Source organism: Echiichthys vipera (genome assembly GCF_963691815.1).
Source record: "Echiichthys vipera genome assembly, chromosome: 16".
Classification (NCBI taxonomy): Eukaryota; Metazoa; Chordata; class Actinopteri; order Perciformes; family Trachinidae; genus Echiichthys; species Echiichthys vipera.
The window spans coordinates 18,713,117-18,730,499 of NC_139841.1; the positions used below are offsets into that span (position 1 = coordinate 18,713,117).

The 17,383-nt window shown below is 40.6% G+C and overlaps 2 protein-coding genes across 2 annotated transcripts; one reads left to right on the forward strand and one right to left on the reverse strand.

Moving 5' to 3' along the window:
- The first annotated feature begins 4,471 nt into the window (after positions 1-4,471).
- On the forward strand, positions 4,472-8,127 carry hspa5 (heat shock protein 5). The gene is made up of 9 exons (XM_083929949.1): positions 4,472-4,603; positions 5,125-5,277; positions 5,380-5,611; positions 5,706-5,843; positions 5,935-6,047; positions 6,161-6,551; positions 6,672-6,909; positions 6,999-7,166; positions 7,287-8,127. The coding sequence occupies exons 2-9, from the start codon at positions 5,162-5,164 to the stop codon at positions 7,853-7,855; spliced, it is 1,965 nt and encodes a 654-aa protein (XP_083786075.1). The 5' UTR covers positions 4,472-4,603; positions 5,125-5,161; the 3' UTR covers positions 7,856-8,127.
- Positions 8,128-8,604: 477 nt separating this feature from the next.
- On the reverse strand, positions 8,605-12,019 carry rabepk (Rab9 effector protein with kelch motifs; the record flags this gene model as incomplete). Its single annotated transcript, XM_083930356.1, has 7 exons — positions 11,644-12,019; positions 11,366-11,520; positions 10,829-10,984; positions 10,467-10,631; positions 9,387-9,536; positions 9,001-9,150; positions 8,605-8,849 (listed from the first exon to the last, which is right to left on the reverse strand). Exons 1-7 carry the CDS (start codon positions 11,694-11,696, stop codon positions 8,605-8,607), a joined length of 1,074 nt encoding a protein of 357 aa, XP_083786482.1. The 5' UTR covers positions 11,697-12,019.
- Between the last annotated feature and the right edge of the window lie 5,364 nt (positions 12,020-17,383).

Consider the following 17,383-nt stretch of genomic DNA (forward strand, 5'->3'; position numbering starts at 1 on the left):
GTTTCGACGTCGTTAGTGCTCTATTGAGTCTGAACGACAGTCGTTGGGGTCACCCGGGCCATGTGTGAACAGTTGTCCTTTGAGGTTAGATTGTTGAATCTCCTGGGAAGGGACGAAAGGGCGGCATTGTAAATTGGAGATAAGTGGTGTCTCAGACCCCCTCCTCTGTTTAGCGATGGTTTCTCCACTTTAACATAGATGGCTTCTTTTACTCCTCTTTCAAACCATCTGTCCTCTCTGTCCAAGATTTGGACATTGCTGTCATCAAAGGAGTGGGCTTTCTCCTTGAGGTGTAAGTGGACAGCCGAGTCCAGGCCTGAGGAGTTAGCTCTCCTGTGTTGGGCCATGCGTTTATGCAGTGGTTGTTTTGTTTCTCCAATGTAAAGATCTTTGCATTCCTCGTTGCATTGGACAGCATAAACCAGATTGCACCACACAAAAGCAATCTGGTTTATGCTGTCCAATGCAACGAGGAATGCAAAGATCTTTACATTGGAGAAACAAAACAACCACTGCATAAACGCATGGCCCAACACAGGAGAGCTAACTCCTCAGGCCTGGACTCGGCTGTCCACTTACACCTCAAGGAGAAAGCCCACTCCTTTGATGACAGCAATGTCCAAATCTTGGACAGAGAGGACAGATGGTTTGAAAGAGGAGTAAAAGAAGCCATCTATGTTAAAGTGGAGAAACCATCGCTAAACAGAGGAGGGGGTCTGAGACACCACTTATCTCCAATTTACAATGCCGCCCTTTCGTCCCTTCCCAGGAGATTCAACAATCTAACCTCAAAGGACAACTGTTCACACATGGCCCGGGTGACCCCAACGACTGTCGTTCAGACTCAATAGAGCACTAACGACGTCGAAACCAACTGCCCACCACCGACTGTCACTCTAACGACGGGCGTGGGCACTTGGAACACAAAGGGTTTCAGTGACATCATCGGCCTTGTGAGAGGTTAAATACCTGGATCTCCACACCAGGTAGTTGGACCAGTCCCAGCCTGGTCAGATGCGTACATGAACTGATGAAGCCTCTTGGATGAGAGGTGAAACGTCTTCCTAGACAAACAACCAGTCCAGTTGTTTTTGACTGAAATTGCTTTGAGGATATGTAAAGTTAAGTTTGTCATTAAGCATAAACAAAACTCTGAGTGAAAATAAACGTTCATAACTATTAAAAAACAGCTTATTTTGCTGTTAGTCTATGGGTTTAGACCAGGCTCAGGGCTGTGTGGGCGTGGACGATCAAATACTAGAATACATACACGCCATGAACAGTATTTCGATTTCATTAACAATTGTTATTATTATAATTTTTATTAATTTTTATTGTAATCCTTTAACTTCCGTCAATTACTCTATTTTGTTTATTGCAAACGACTGCTGCTGTAATTGTGCATAATGACAAATAAACCCTCTTGAATCTTGAATCTTGAAAGGCTCAGTTGTGAACTTCCATGATAGGTAGGATCCAGTCATTGCTTTTGTCAAGAGATGCTTGCATCCCTAGACTCAATAGAAGAAGTTTGTATTGCAGTATTGTTTAATTGATAATATTATTTAATTACTTAATTATTATTATTATTGTTATTTTAAATATATATTATTTTAATTGTATTTATTTATGTCTCAATGTTTAATTTTTTTTTGGGGGGGGGGGTCTAATACAAATATATAAATTAAAATAATATCTAGTATTTACAATATTTTAAAAAAAGAAAAGAAAGAAAACTCTCAGTTCTTCTCAAAAACTGAAGAAAACCCTGAAATATTAATCAATAACATCATTTTTTTGAGGGTTTTTCTGTGTGGAATATCTGTTAGATCACACTGCACTTTTATCTTTGTAAGGTTTTGGATCAAATGCCTTCTTCTTCATATTTCTGATAATATAGTATGACATGCTCTGCCTTATTTTCTTCTCTACAGTATTCACATTAGCCTACCTGTATTATGTTTGCCTATTTGAATAGCCTAGTGAAGCTTAATGTTTAGTCCAATGTGTCTTTATCTAACTCTATATATATTCTGATATAGTATATATCTCTTCTCTCCTGTTTCGCACACCTCACTTCTCCCACTTTCCTTTGAACTCTGGAGAACCACTATCCTCTCTTCTTCTTCTTCTTCCCATTGCTTTTGCCAGTCTCAGGCATCATGTGCTTCTTTGGGTTTTAATGGCAGCTTGCATCTGAAATGTTGTTGCACTGGAATTAGTTAACTCATCCAGTGTCCATTAGCCAATGATTTTCCTTATCAGTCCTGTTCTCGTTGTGGAATGGCATCTTCCACCTTGTCCACTTCCACCACACTCCAATATGTTTTTTACTCCTGCTCATATGAGCCCTGATCTTTTTATTTCTTCAATCACATCCTTTCTCTCTGATGCACATTTCCCTCATTACTTGGTCTAATGTGTCTGGTCACTGACAATGATTACAAAAACTGGTTGGGTTACTTCCTATAGTGTGCTGTTCAGACTGGTGTGTCCTTTTTTTCCCGTCAGGGCAGGATTGTTTGTCAGATGGCTCTTTTCTATTTCCTCCCCTGTTTCTATTTTGAATGCTGCTGCCACTGTTTATTGATTTCCCTGTCTAATACATGTGTGTATGTTTTCTTGGCAAGTTTGTCCACTCTTTTTTTTTTTGCCTAGAATGCTTATTCTTGCATGTATTGACATAATTTTGTATATAAATCCTGATGATTACTGAATGCACCTGGCATGAGACTGTAAAGAGCCGAGACTGAATCACAGACGACAGCTTTGTTTTGTTTTGTTCAACCCATTCTAAAGCCATCAAAATGGCAAACAGCTCAACAATAGGCCCACACTTCCCCCTGCATATATTTCACCTTGAACTGCATGTGCAGAACGAGTGTTGTTAGGCTGAGGACACACAAACACTATTTATTGTTTTATGGCATTTCAATGCCTGTTTTATTTATTGGGTTGTTATAACTTTATTGTGAAAAATAAGGTATCAGATATTGTCTTCTTGTCTTTACTATTGCTTGTTACTTTTCTGTAACCAGTGCTGGCTGATGCCATTCCAGCATCTGATCTGTCTCACTTCCTCCAGTATCAGGTCAACAGTTCCTTCCTCTAGTTTAGGGAAAGGAAAAAAAGAGAAAAAAGCCTCAGAGGAAGAGGAAGAGCCCCCTTAAGAACTATTTTACAAATAATAATAAAAATAATTTTGAAGGCCAAAACTATTTCACTTGTTTCAAGTGTCATACTCTTCTCCATACATTAGTATGACTTGTTTATAAAACAAAAAGAAAATCTAGGTTTGTTTTACTCAGAATATCTCTAAAACAAACAAACAAATGAAAAATTGAATTATTTCACATTTCCCATAAATAATAAACAAAGCTGATTACTACAATAATAGCAATACAATGATAATTGTGCATGACACAAGCTGATTTGCTTTGGAAAAAAGTGAATTAATTTCACCCCATTGATAGATGTTTTCTTTATAATTTGAATATTTTTTCCCTTTGTTCCTCATATTCAGCCTGACATAGGCCTAATGACTGTCTGCAACTAAAACAGAACAGGGCTGTGTGTCTGTTGAAAATACACAGAACAGGAGAACATAATAATAATAATTATAATAATAGTAGAGTTACAGTGCTTTCTTGAATATCTTATTCATAATAATACTTTGCCTGGGTTAAGTCAACACATTTGAAAGGGTTCATATAGACTGAAGAGTGGCTTTTAGCAACCAGTTACATAACCTTGACCTATTTAGACTTTTGTATAAGAGTGCATGTTGTTTTGTTTAACGTGGGCTGTAAACTGTTTAACCGACAAAGATCAAAATAGATACATATATGATCAATATGTGATCATGAGACAGTAGGCTGGAGAGCGTCCATTTTTAAACCGGATAGTCAATTATTGCATGCTGCTTGCATTTCCATGTGGCTGTCTTAAGCCATAACTGCAAGTGTGTACATTCACTGATGCAACTCCCAGACAGTCCATATTATCTGATGTAACAATGTTGGCTTTTACATGCATATTAGGCCTACACAGGGTTTGCCTATTTCTTACTCATTGTAGTGAGTCATCATAACTACTCATGATACCCATACAATATCCATACAGTCACACCTATTGATACAACAGCATCATGAGAATGAATGTCAGTTCAATACATGTGGGAAAATATTTAAAAAAGCAGCACTTCAAATGTATAAAAATCCATAAAATGCGAAAACGTCCTCAGTCGTAAGAGTGGCGTGTCAGGGCTCCAACTGTGTTCCTAAATGTACTGGACAGACAGCCAATAAGCATCGGCACAGTAGGCAAAAAGTCGTGACGTCGCCTCGAACTGATATGCGCAAATCAGCGGCGGACAGCGTGCCGGCTGCGACCAATCAGCGCCTTCCAACGAGCAGCTGCCCAGCCAATCGCGGGCCTCCACGACGGGAAAAAAGTGACGGCTTATATATGGAGAGAACACGGTCCATTCAACATTACACAGAACACAATAGTCTGAAGAAGAGAGAAACACGTCGCTATAAGAAACGAGTATCAGTTGAGGCAACGTCAAGGCCGTTAATTCATTGACAAGACTGCGGTTAAGGTATGTATAAACATAACCATGGATACTGTAATGCGACAACATAATTTGTTGTATTTTCTACAACGTTGGAGCTATTTTTTTCATGTTGAAGCCAGCTAAGCTGACCTTTGGATAATGATGTATTTACCGTTACCATTGCTTTTTAAATCAGATAGGCTGTTAATGTAATTGTAACATACCATGCAAAATAATGTACTTGTATGTGTTCATTGTGGCTAAGTATTTCCCTCGCATGTCTGCTAGTCACTAACGTGGTTAGCTAGCTACCGGCGGAAGGGGAAAAAAAAATCTGACTTTAGTCGGTGGTGTTGGGAGTGGTGCTCCACCCATTTCCTCCATATTCTTTAAACGCTTATACGTTTGACATTTACCGGGTATTTCTTGGTAGGCCATTCTTCCATCTATTATGTCTGAATCCCAGCAAATGTCATCCAGCACTACCATTAGCTGCTACCTGAACGTGGGAGGCTGAGAGCCCACATCATGAGCACGTTTTCTTACATTGTATTTCTTCTCCCCAGGTTTCCTTTTGGTAGATCTGAGTTCAAACAAGAAAAGATGAAGCTGTTGTGGGTTGTAATGTTGGTCGCCGGCACCGCGTTTGCCGAAGACGACGACAAGAGGGAGAGTGTGGGGACTGTGATTGGAATCGACCTGGGGACTACCTACTCATGGTACGAAAAAAAGTCTTGATTATTATTGTAAGGATGCAGTTTTGAAAATCTAAATATCTCTCCCATCACATTTTTAATCATTTCTAAATGTTTTTCTTGCAGTGTTGGTGTGTTCAAGAATGGCCGTGTGGAGATCATCGCCAATGACCAGGGTAACCGCATCACCCCATCGTACGTGGCCTTCACCAGCGAGGGTGAGCGTCTGATCGGTGATGCTGCAAAGAACCAGCTGACCTCTAACCCTGAGAATACCGTCTTTGATGCAAAGAGATTGATTGGGCGTGCTTGGGGTGACTCCTCTGTGCAGCAGGACCTCAAGTACTTCCCCTTCAAGGTTAGTTTTTAATCTTGACAGGGAACTAAAAGTCATAGTTGTAGGGTCTTAATGATTGAGCGGTATTTTAATACTGATGTATATTCCTCTTCAGGTTACTGAGAAGAAGAGCAAGCCTCATATTCAGGTTGACATTGGTGGTGGCCAGATGAAGACATTTGCTCCAGAGGAGATCTCTGCCATGGTGCTGACTAAGATGAAGGAGACTGCTGAGGCTTATCTGGGCAAGAAGGTACAAAACGCATTAAATAAAATGCATCAAAAGATATACCACTCCTAAATAAACAATGCATAATTGGATCTAACACTGATCTTTTCCTCAGGTCACACATGCTGTGGTCACTGTCCCTGCCTACTTCAATGATGCCCAGCGCCAGGCCACTAAGGATGCTGGAACCATTGCTGGTCTAATTGTTATGAGAATCATCAATGAGCCGTAAGTTTCTAATGGAAATAATCTATTCATCCATTGTCCTTATTGAAATTATGAAAATATTTTCTGTCCTTTTTTAATTATAATATATCTATTCTCATATTTTTATTTTTTAGAACTGCTGCTGCCATTGCATATGGTCTGGACAAGAAGGATGGCGAGAAGAACATTCTAGTGTTCGATCTCGGTGGTGGCACCTTTGATGTCTCCCTTCTGACCATTGACAATGGTGTGTTTGAAGTGGTGGCCACCAACGGTGACACTCATCTGGGAGGTGAGGACTTCGACCAGCGTGTCATGGAGCACTTCATCAAGCTGTACAAGAAGAAGACTGGCAAAGATGTGCGCAAAGACAACCGTGCCGTGCAGAAGCTGCGTCGTGAGGTTGAGAAGGCAAAGAGGGGACTGTCTGCTCAGCACCAGGCCCGCATTGAGATCGAGTCCTTCTTTGAGGGGGAAGACTTCTCTGAGACCCTGACCCGTGCCAAGTTTGAAGAGCTCAACATGGTAAGTTACACAATCTGTTCAGCTGTGTAAAAACAATGACTATAGCACAAGTAAAACGTACCTGTTTTTATAATAAATTTTATCTGACAAAGCTTTTAATGTTTTCTTTTACTTTGCCAGGACCTGTTCCGTTCCACCATGAAGCCTGTGCAGAAGGTGCTGGAAGACTCTGACCTGAAGAAGTCTGACATTGATGAGATCGTCCTGGTTGGAGGCTCAACCCGTATCCCCAAAATCCAGCAGCTGGTAAAGGAGTACTTCAATGGCAAAGAGCCCTCCAGGGGCATCAACCCCGATGAGGCTGTAGCATACGGAGCTGCTGTGCAGGCTGGAGTGCTTTCTGGAGAGGAGGACACTGGTAAGTCATCATCCTCATACACTGTAGTCTCTTCTCGTCTGAGCTTGCAAAGTTTTATCTTGTTAACTTAACATTTTCCTCTCTTGCAGGTGACCTGGTTCTTCTTGATGTGTGCCCCCTGACCCTTGGTATTGAGACCGTTGGAGGAGTAATGACCAAGCTGATCCCCAGGAACACAGTGGTGCCCACAAAGAAATCTCAGATCTTCTCTACAGCCTCTGATAACCAGCCTACTGTCACCATTAAAGTTTATGAAGGTAAGAGGTTTACAAAGTAAACTTTAGCCAAACTTGAATGTTTAAAAAAAGCTGGTTATTGAACAGGCATCAACATTTCCTTGTATGCGGACAGAAAAATTAAATATTCATTCTCTCTAGGTGAGCGTCCCCTGACAAAAGACAACCATCTGCTGGGCACCTTCGACCTGACTGGCATCCCTCCTGCCCCTCGTGGTGTACCACAGATTGAGGTCACCTTTGAGATTGATGTCAACGGTATTTTGCGTGTCACTGCTGAGGACAAAGGCACAGGCAACAAGAATAAGATCACAATCACAAACGACCAGAACCGCCTGACACCTGAGGATATTGAGCGCATGGTGAACGACGCCGAGCGCTTTGCCGACGAGGACAAGAAGCTGAAGGAGAGGATCGACTCCCGCAACGAGTTGGAGAGCTACGCCTACTCTCTGAAGAACCAGATCGGCGACAAGGAGAAGCTCGGCGGCAAGCTGTCAGATGATGATAAGGAAGCCATTGAGAAGGCAGTGGAGGAGAAGATTGAGTGGATGGAGTCACACCAGGAAGCTGAGCTGGAAGACTTCCAGGCCAAGAAGAAGGAGCTGGAAGAGGTGGTTCAACCCATTATCAGTAAGCTTTATGGTAGTGCGGGCGGACCCCCACCTGAGGGCGCTGAAAGTGAGCAAGAGGAAAAGGATGAGTTGTAGGCAGGTTTGATGTCAACTCTTGTCGCCCCTTGCCTCTCTGTTAGTTGCATTTAGATGTGTATATATTGGACTGATGGGACTCAAATAGTGAGAGGAATGGCTGGGAAGGGGTGGCGATGACAAGCAACCATACTGAATCTTCTGAAAGACTTTAAAATAAGTTTCAGTGTGTGAGAGGTGTTCTCTTCGCTGGAAGGTGGAGATATTCGTCAGCCCGGATATGAGGCTTGCTGCTGCTGTTCTCAGGCAGTCCTGATGGGGTTCTGTAGTAGGGAGGGACTTAGTGAGTGGGTGGGTGGGGTGGGAAAGGTGTTTGTGGGACCATTGATGGAGATGTCTGTGATCAAGAGCTATGGTCACGGGCAACGCTAAAAGTTATTTATTGAATCTGGTCATTGTACTTCTGGAAAGACATTGAAATAAATGTTTGATACAAAATGTTTCTTCTCTCATGATGCGGTCATTTACAATTTTAAGGTTACATTTGGCATAGACCACCAAATGTTAAAATAAAATGTCAATACTGTCCAACACTTAACAATATTCACCAGTAACTCAAATGAGAAACATTTCAGCCTTTACTTAACTCCCAGATTTATGCATCAGAACTAAGTGTTCTGAGCTTGCTAAAAAATTTCAGTATTGACTACAAGCTTGAAAAAGTTGACCTTATACCAGTTCCAGTAAAAACGCATAGTAGTACTTCACAAACATTTTATTAGAACTTTGATAAATTATTACTACACACTTCATGTCACCATAGTCACATTACAGTCATTGTGAATGACACCCTGGGTGTCCATTCCTCCAAATACAAAGGCCAGATATACATCCTCTCCCTGGAGAGCCTCCCCAGAGGCTGCAGGGCTGTTGGCTGTGTCCTCATCTCCACTCCCTTCACCACACACCTTCCAGGGCAATAAACACATACAGTGGTCGAGGCGATTTGGTGGCATATCCCCTTCAAACTTCATGAGGACCCACCGACGTTTGTCTGTAAACAAGATTATTGTGATGATGAAGCTCAAATTTGTGTTGACTAGGCTAACATTCACAGCTGTAGTCAGTGCTACAACAGCGTCCTGTATGACCTAATAAGTTCACATTCAGTCACATATTTGAATGGCTTCTGAAAAATTATGTACCAGTGTTGAATCTGTACATGGAGTTGCCGGCACCATCCGTAGTCATCCCCCCAAAAATGTAGAAGTTCTTGCCCAGCACCATAGCTGAGTGGGCTGCTACTCCTGGTGGGGTGTCTCCTTTGGCTTGCACATTCTCCCACTTCATGTTCCCTTCAAATAGATGACACGGGATTACATTTTCTTAAATAAAACAAAACAAGGACCGAAGTTCTAAGGCTCTACATTTCTGTCCTGTATAATCATAAATAAGTCAGTGTAGTCTATACCTAGTCTGTAAAGTGTCCTAAAATCATGTTTGTTATGATTTGGCACTATAAATAAAATTTAATTGAATTGAGATAAATGCAGCTTGCAAGCAGACAAAAAGTAGGTCCTCTTTGGCTTACTTGTGTCGAGTGAGTACATGTCATTGTGGAATTTTTCTCCAGCCATGCCTCCATGAATGTAGATCTTTGAACCCACTGCCACGACGATGTGGCCATGTCTGGATGGCGGGTTTCTGCCTTGTGTTTCTGGTTGGGACCAGGTGGTAGACACTGGGAACACCAGAAGACATGAGTTGTCACATGTTTGAAGCGGATTAAGATAGTCACACCGTCAATTGGTGGATTATGCATTCATTTATGGCAGCGACTAAAAATATGCAATGCTATTAAATCAGTAGGACGCAGTGAAAATGTATCACACACAGTACATTTGCACACTAAATATCATGGAATCAGGTAGCATCAGAGAGTAAATGCTAAATTCACTATTTTCTAAGGACTCTAATCTATGGATCTATTCATCAAGTAAAGATTCAATGTGGTTTCCATTGAAAATACCTTTGACCCAGAAGAGAGTTCAACTTGTCCAGAACTAGTTTAATTACACAGGATCAAAATCTAAGCTACTTTTCAAACACAAAATGCTCTTATTGTCATTTTTGCAATGGTAAAAAATATCTTTTCCCCAAATAAAATCCCTATTACAGACCAGATGCCTTCAGTGGGACAAAATATTAGAAGCCTTGCACACCCACGTTTTTTTTTTCGATTCTTCTTCTCGATTAGACCTCTGCTCAGGTTGAAGTTGAGAGCAGTAATGGAATTGCAGGAGGTCACCAAACCTTATTTACTAATAACCATGTTAAACTTTCAAGTAAGCCTACCATAAAGTCAGGGAGATGTCAGTCAAGCACAATGTACCAATGCTCACTCAGTCCTGAGAAGGGAGCTAATCAGCCAAAATAAGTGAAAACACCTTCGGAGGGGTGTTCCACAGCCGTGTAGGACCTTTAAATGGCACATTTAGTGACATTCATTTTAACACAACAAGATAATCATGACTATATTGTTTGTCCAGGATCATCCAATGAAAAAGAAAGAAGGAATGTCTCAGTCTTGGTAATACAAGATGCTTTGGAGAAAGATTCTTGGGTGTTGAATGTAAAATTATGTTGAGCAGGTGGTTAATTAAAGACAAACCTGTATCAAAGACATGAAGTTTGGAGTCTGACACAGGTGCAGCTCCTGCTTCCCCACCAGACCAGACATACAGTCTGTCCCCTATGCAGGCTGAATTGGTGTGGTATGTCCTGGGACTGGGGGGTTTGCCATTCACCGCTACATTCTTCCAGTGAGACCCAATCTCTGGACACATGTTAATAGTGGATGATACTCAGTTTACAGTCAATTTCATTAATTCATCATACATTGTCACAGCAGATACAGTAGATCAGCATTTTCTGTGAGTAAAGCTGTATTAATGTCCAAATTCATCAGAGTTAGATGCTACTAATGAAGACTACAAATTGCTAGGAGGAACTTAAATTTGAGATTGACAGTACCTGTTAGCTGTATACTCTGGATAGAACTGTGATTGCCACTCTGCTGTGCCCCTCCAAACACCCACAGGCTCTGAGAGCAGCTGTCTGGAACAAAGCTGCAGTGTTCATATCGTGACTCCAAACCCTCCCACTCCGGGATGTCCCACTCATGGTTATCTGGTGGAGTCAGAAAGGACAAAAATGCAAAGAGATTCCTATGATATGGAAGGGAACACCCTAATGGCCCTGCCAAGCACATACCAAAGGATGATTGTGTTTAACAATTATGGTGCTGTGTCATTATACACACAATGCTTGACTGCCTGATTTTACCTTGAGCTCCACTAATGTTCGGAACAAGCTCTTTAAACAGCTGATAGTATCCACAAAAGCCAGAATGTGGGTGAAATTTACCTGCGGCCAAAATAATGCAAACTAGTCCTAAAAGTATATTTCTTATTGTGGATTTTTGGGTGAAACGCTTATAGAACACAGTTATGCAGATGTAATATCCCTGCTTGGACAGGTTCTTTGCTGACATATATATTTTTTTTTTACCTAGATTTATTATATGTGAATGTAAGAAACTGCCGCTGGGGTTGGCTCCCCCAACAATAACAATTCTTCCTTTTCCTCCATCTTCAGATGGAATAAACGTGCAGGTGTGACCCACACTTGCACCTGGAACACCACCCCTGGGTATCAAAGAATACCTGTTGACAACAAAATAATTTCAGCAAGATCAAGTGTTGGCTCCATAGAAATAGAATGAACATATATGGTTTGATCATTACATCAGCAGTACAAGTGCCATTAAATGATTTGAATTTGCTTACCATATTCCTTCTTTGGGTTTATCTAGGGGTTCAAGTACTGGAAGAAACTCCATAGCTGCCACAGATAGTGAACCTCGTGTTATTGTTTTACCATACTTGTCAGGAGATCAATTCGTTATATTTGCAGTTGTGTAATAGCAAACTATACAGTACGGAGCCTTGATCAGAATTATGATTGATTTGACTCGTTATGATCCTAAGTGTCCGATGGTATCCACAAAAGCCACTAGCAAACGTTACGTACAATCGAGCTACAACCGAAGCAACGCAGATATTTAGGTGTTTTTTCAGTAGTTGTAAATTTAACGTTATAAGTGAAATATGGCTCAGTTTAGCGACAATGTTATATAACTGGAGCACAAACTCAATGCGCTACTACAACTCAAAAGAGCATGTAAAGAACTTCCTCCACACTAACCTGTTCTTCCGGGTGATGTTACGTACGTTACGTTGGCTGTAACCGTAGCATATCGTTCCAAACGTAGTTGCCATGGTAGCCTGAAGCGCATGCGCGGCTCACTTAATCCTGTCCATGATTCCACCACAACCATGCAAAGTTTCTATTTTGTCTATCATGCATAAAACATTCATGTGAATTATCCACAGGGTTTAACACAGACGCTTTTGCCACTCAGTTTGCATGCTCAACTCTGTCTTCAGTTCCTGTTTGACATAGAACCTTCCCTCTTCAAGTGAAAAGGTAGGCGACAGCAATGCCACACCGTTTTTTTTTAATGCATTGCTAATTGGAGTCAGAGAGCTAGCTAATTATCTTTTCCCCCCACTTAAATACAAGTCACAGTCTGAAAAGCTCAGCACAACAGTTGACAGGCAATATGTGGCTGTTTTGAAGATGTTTTCAGGATACAAGAACTCTAAACTGGAAGAAAAATGACCTATTTCATTAACTGCCATAGTAAAGATTTTTAAACCGTTAAATTAACAAAGATGGCGGCAGAAAGTCAGCAAATTGAGTCACTTCACTTCCGAACTATTTCATTAGTTTATATTTTAACACAACACTTATTAAGATAATGCATTTGTATTTTTCTTGCTTCAGACAGTATTTTCCCCAAGTAGGAACAGGATAATAATTCCCTGTGCATTGTACTTCAGTAGCTATATACTTAAAAAAATGCATTTCATAAAATGTCCAGTAGGGTGTGCCATTGTCTTTTTAAAAAAAAAGAATTTTCAAACGACGTCCTACATGTAGCTTGGACTGTGTTTATGATATATACCTGTATAGTTCTGTGAACTGTTTCTGGTTTACACTTGTTTTAAGACTTAATGTAATATATTAACATGTGGACAAATTACTTACTTATTACTTACTTACTGAACTGACTGAATAGTCCTGAAACATAACAATACAACACAAATGTATGTTGTTCCACACATACATTTATCAGGGAATAATATATATTTTTGTGTGACGAGCTGATTTTCTATCTGGATAAATACAAAAGATATTTAATTTAACTTCTACAAGTTTTTTTTTAATTACTGCATAAAAAAAATATGGTGGCAGGAATAGAGCTACAATGAGTATGACGATGTACCCAGCATCAGATATACAAAATGGAACAATGGATAATAAAGATTTAATCTCTAATTAGAAAATACATTGACAAAGTCACATAGGGATGTAAATGCAAAGCTTCCTGCACAGTCAGCAGTGTTGCAGGGAGAGTGGGAGCAAGTTCATTCCGCTGTCGACTATCTTAATGAATTAGCAAAATATTGAATGAATGAACATGTGAGAGTTACATTCCGACTCTGTTGGATGTGTCATTTGAAAAGTAGAAAAACGCTCAGGGTGATTAGTCCTATGTAGCTTTTGTACTGAGTGTAATGCTTGTCATCTTCACTTGTATACGATTTGTGGCAAATAGGTGTCTGCACTTGATGGTAAATAGTTTAATGCAGCTGTAAAGATTAAAATAGAGATAAAAAATCTGCCACAGTCCGGTTAACAAAGTGAAGGCCATCGTTGAGATCCTGGTATATCCTTTTAGTGACTTGAAGAGCTTTCAGACAAGAAATTAGATTGCCAAGTTGCTTATCTTGATTATGATAAATCTCTGAGTATTCTCCAATTATATTTACGGAAGACATCACACAGTTACCTAGGGCAAAGAATGCTTCACTACGCTTACATACTGTAACAGGGAACAGCAGCAAATCCTAACATTTTTGAAGTTGGAAGCAGTGTGGGAAAAAAACAGTAAATGTTTCGCGTGTGATAACTGACGTCAACAATAAATTAATTAAATTAATGATCCCATTTTCCTTTACTGATCAACTACTCAATTAATATAGAAATCTTTTTTCATAGCACTTACCAAATATTTACTGCCTTGCTTTACTTGAATCTCCTTTTCATCTTTTAATTGCCTTTTAATATTTCTAAGTCTGTAACTTTATCGTCTTTATTTTTTTAGTTAATCTATAATGATGCATCTTACCTTCCAGTACCTCATATCCTGATTTTTTTTAACGTTACTAGTTATGTCTTTAATAGACTTAAATAGTGCGTCACTAACTGAATTGATTAGGCAAACATGCGCTGCTATCACCAGGTGCATGGCTGTCACCTGTGGCAATCTGGACATCTCTGCACACAGCCTTCTCTCTTCAAGTTCCACTGTTCACCCCCAGTCAAAACTGCACTCCTACTCTCTTCTATTTATCTCCACTATTTTAATTAGGTCTCCCTCGCCTCTTCCTTCCTCTACCAGTCACACCTGATATTGCCCCTTCCCCACACTCCTCTGTACAAACTGTATGTCTTTACATCACACTTATTTATCATGCCTGCACCTAAAAGGGCCCTAGGAATATTTGCTATATATATATATATATATATATATATATATATATATATATATATATATATATAAAAATATAAATATATATGGCTGCTAGTCTTTCAAGGAGGGGAAGCTCATTTTTGCGGCCTACATCATAAATGTGTTTGTTTATTTGGATGTAAGTTCTACCCTTCATTCCTTTTCAAGAAAATATTTTCCAGGGACTTGACCAGTGTCCTCTCAATGGCCAGCAGAGCTAGGCTGCTTAAACGGCCTCTGCCCATTGTGTTGCGAGTGTAAGACTTGAGCCGCTTTAAAGAGGAGAAGCTCCTCTCTACACCTGCAGGTGTAGCTCCAACTGTTGCTACTAATGACAACAGTTTGTACAGCTGAGGCATTGCACTGTCCAACTCCATGTCTTTCAGAAACAGAAGAAACCACAGAGCTTTGTCCCCTGTTGCCCTGCAAGTCCTGGTTTGAAAAAAGGACCTGAAGTTCAGACCTCAGTCTCCCTGAATCAAAGAACTGGCCATAACTTTTCAGGACACTCTGAAACGCCTCCTCTGGAAACACTTGTCTCATCTGCAATGATCTTCTCAAAAGTCCCCAGGATGGCATCATAATTGTTTTCCACAGTGCTCACTATCCGTGATGTAAAATTCCATCGAGTAGGAGCGTTTCTGGGCAACCTTGAGCAGCCTGCAGACTCATGAAAATACGTTATTTCTGGGGATTTTGAGAAAATTGTGGCAAACCCAGAGAGAGATGCAAAACGAATTCTGCAGTCAGATAAGCATTTAGCCCACTGGGACAGCACCAGATTCAATCTGTGTGCTTAGCAATGCTAAAACATTGCACTGGGGGCTATTGCTTTAACTTTGGCCTGCATACCATTGAGAGCTGAAGCCATGACAGCAGCCACATCATAGGTTTGTGCCACAAGTTTCTCCCTGAAATTATAGCCCTGCATGTTCTGCTTGCAAGACTTCAAAAACAGACTGAGCATCTCTTCCCCCAGAGACATAAAAAAATCCAATAAAGCGCTCCTGAATTTTACCTGCACTATCCACATGGCGAACGATGACAGAGAGTTGGGCAAAGCAAGCTATATCAGTTGTCTCATCCACCTGCCATGCAAAAAAGGGAGCAGCCTGGATTTCATCTTTGATCTCAGAAACAGTGGCTGAAAGAGCAGTGATCAAGTCATTTTGGATTGAATGGGACATCCCAGAAAACACAGCTGATAACTGGAATTGTGTGGCCAGGACAGAGTCATATTTTGCTAATGTTTCTGTAAACTCCCTGTAATTCCCCTTGTTGGATGATTCACCACTCTCATCATGCCCCCTAAATGACAGCTCCTGACGGCCAAGCAAGGAAGTCACATCAATAAGGCGGTTCAGGAATGCCCTGTTTTGTTTGACTGTTTCATTATGTTTTGCTACTTGAATGCGAGCACCTTCATTTATTGCATGTTCAACCCTGACTCTGCCCAGGCAACTTAACCTTGCACCTGCACTCATTGTTTTTTTCATGCCTTTTGAATGCCCTGTCAAAGTTAGATGGATCCCCAAAACCCACTTTTGACCAGACAACACATCCCTTAGATGGTTTCATCAAGAGGCATGGCCAACAGTATATCTTATTAGTGACAGCACTTCCAGTCAGCCAGCTCACCCTGTCATACCAGGATAGCTGAAAAGACCTGTTACTTTTCCCCACCCTTTGCACTAAATCGATCTTAGGAGTTGACCTGCCCTGCTGTTTAACTCTAATTTTCTCTTTGTAAGGAAGACTATTAAATGGCTTCGCCAAAATCCGGTTGACAATATTCATATTATCTGCCATGATGTGCAGCTTGCTAATGCTACTGTGAAGTGTGACTGCTGCTGCTCATTGGGGAAAGAAACCGCAGAGTGACAGAACAGAGTTGCCAAACACAACGCTAGTCGTTTTTAACAAAGACAAAGTCGCTGGGGATCAGTAAAGTCTCCGGATCAGTTCAGAACGATGGAATGAAAAACTTGAAAAATGCTCCGGTGGATGTTTATTCTTCAAGATCGCTGATTTGCTCATTTAGCTGTCATAACTGTTTTTTTTTTTGGTGACATTTTAGGGGAAACTGAGCTTCCCTTGCAGTCTTAGAGCAATCGTCACTGATGGAAAAAAATAAATCTGCCCTTCACAAATGAGCAGTTTTATAAATCCTTTTTAGGAGAAATAATTAAAAAACAAAAAACAAAAAACACTTGTATCTGTGCAGTATTTTTTTCTCTGGGGGGACTGACATGGAAGTCCAGGTATGTCCCCTAACACAGACCATGTCATGCTACAGAAGCATTATCTGCCTTCCCCTTCAGGGAAGCAGAGTATGAGTTTCAGTGAACTCCTTTGTTTTCCTTTCACTGTAACTGATAAGGACCAAATGAATCAGGGGCTTTTTGTGGAGGGACAGAATGAGAGGAAAAAGGAAAAGGATTATGATTTTTCAAAGTCCTGAGTAGGGAACAAGATACAGGAGAAAGAGATAATTGTAGATATTTTTTTTGTCAGCCCAAAATAGGTTCTCTGAGTGTATGCTATTGTTGTGAGAATGCTGAGTGTGCAATATTTTGAATGTGGACTGTGGTAAGCAATATGCAATTCAACAACCAGATTTAGTTCATCTCCCTTAAATAAAGCTCGATTTTGATGCCTTCTTAGTGGAGGGGCAGTTTGTTAATCAGGATTAGCAAAGAAGTTCATCTCTGGGTTACTGGTACGCTGCCACTGGGGAAGATGTCAAAATAATGTACTGCAGCTATCACTGTTGTGTCACATTTCACCCAGAGGTGTGTTAAGTCATGCTGTAAAGTAATCAGGATTATTGCCACATAACCTCAACACTAGCTTAGTTCACTCTATTTTACAGTACACAGAGCACTGAT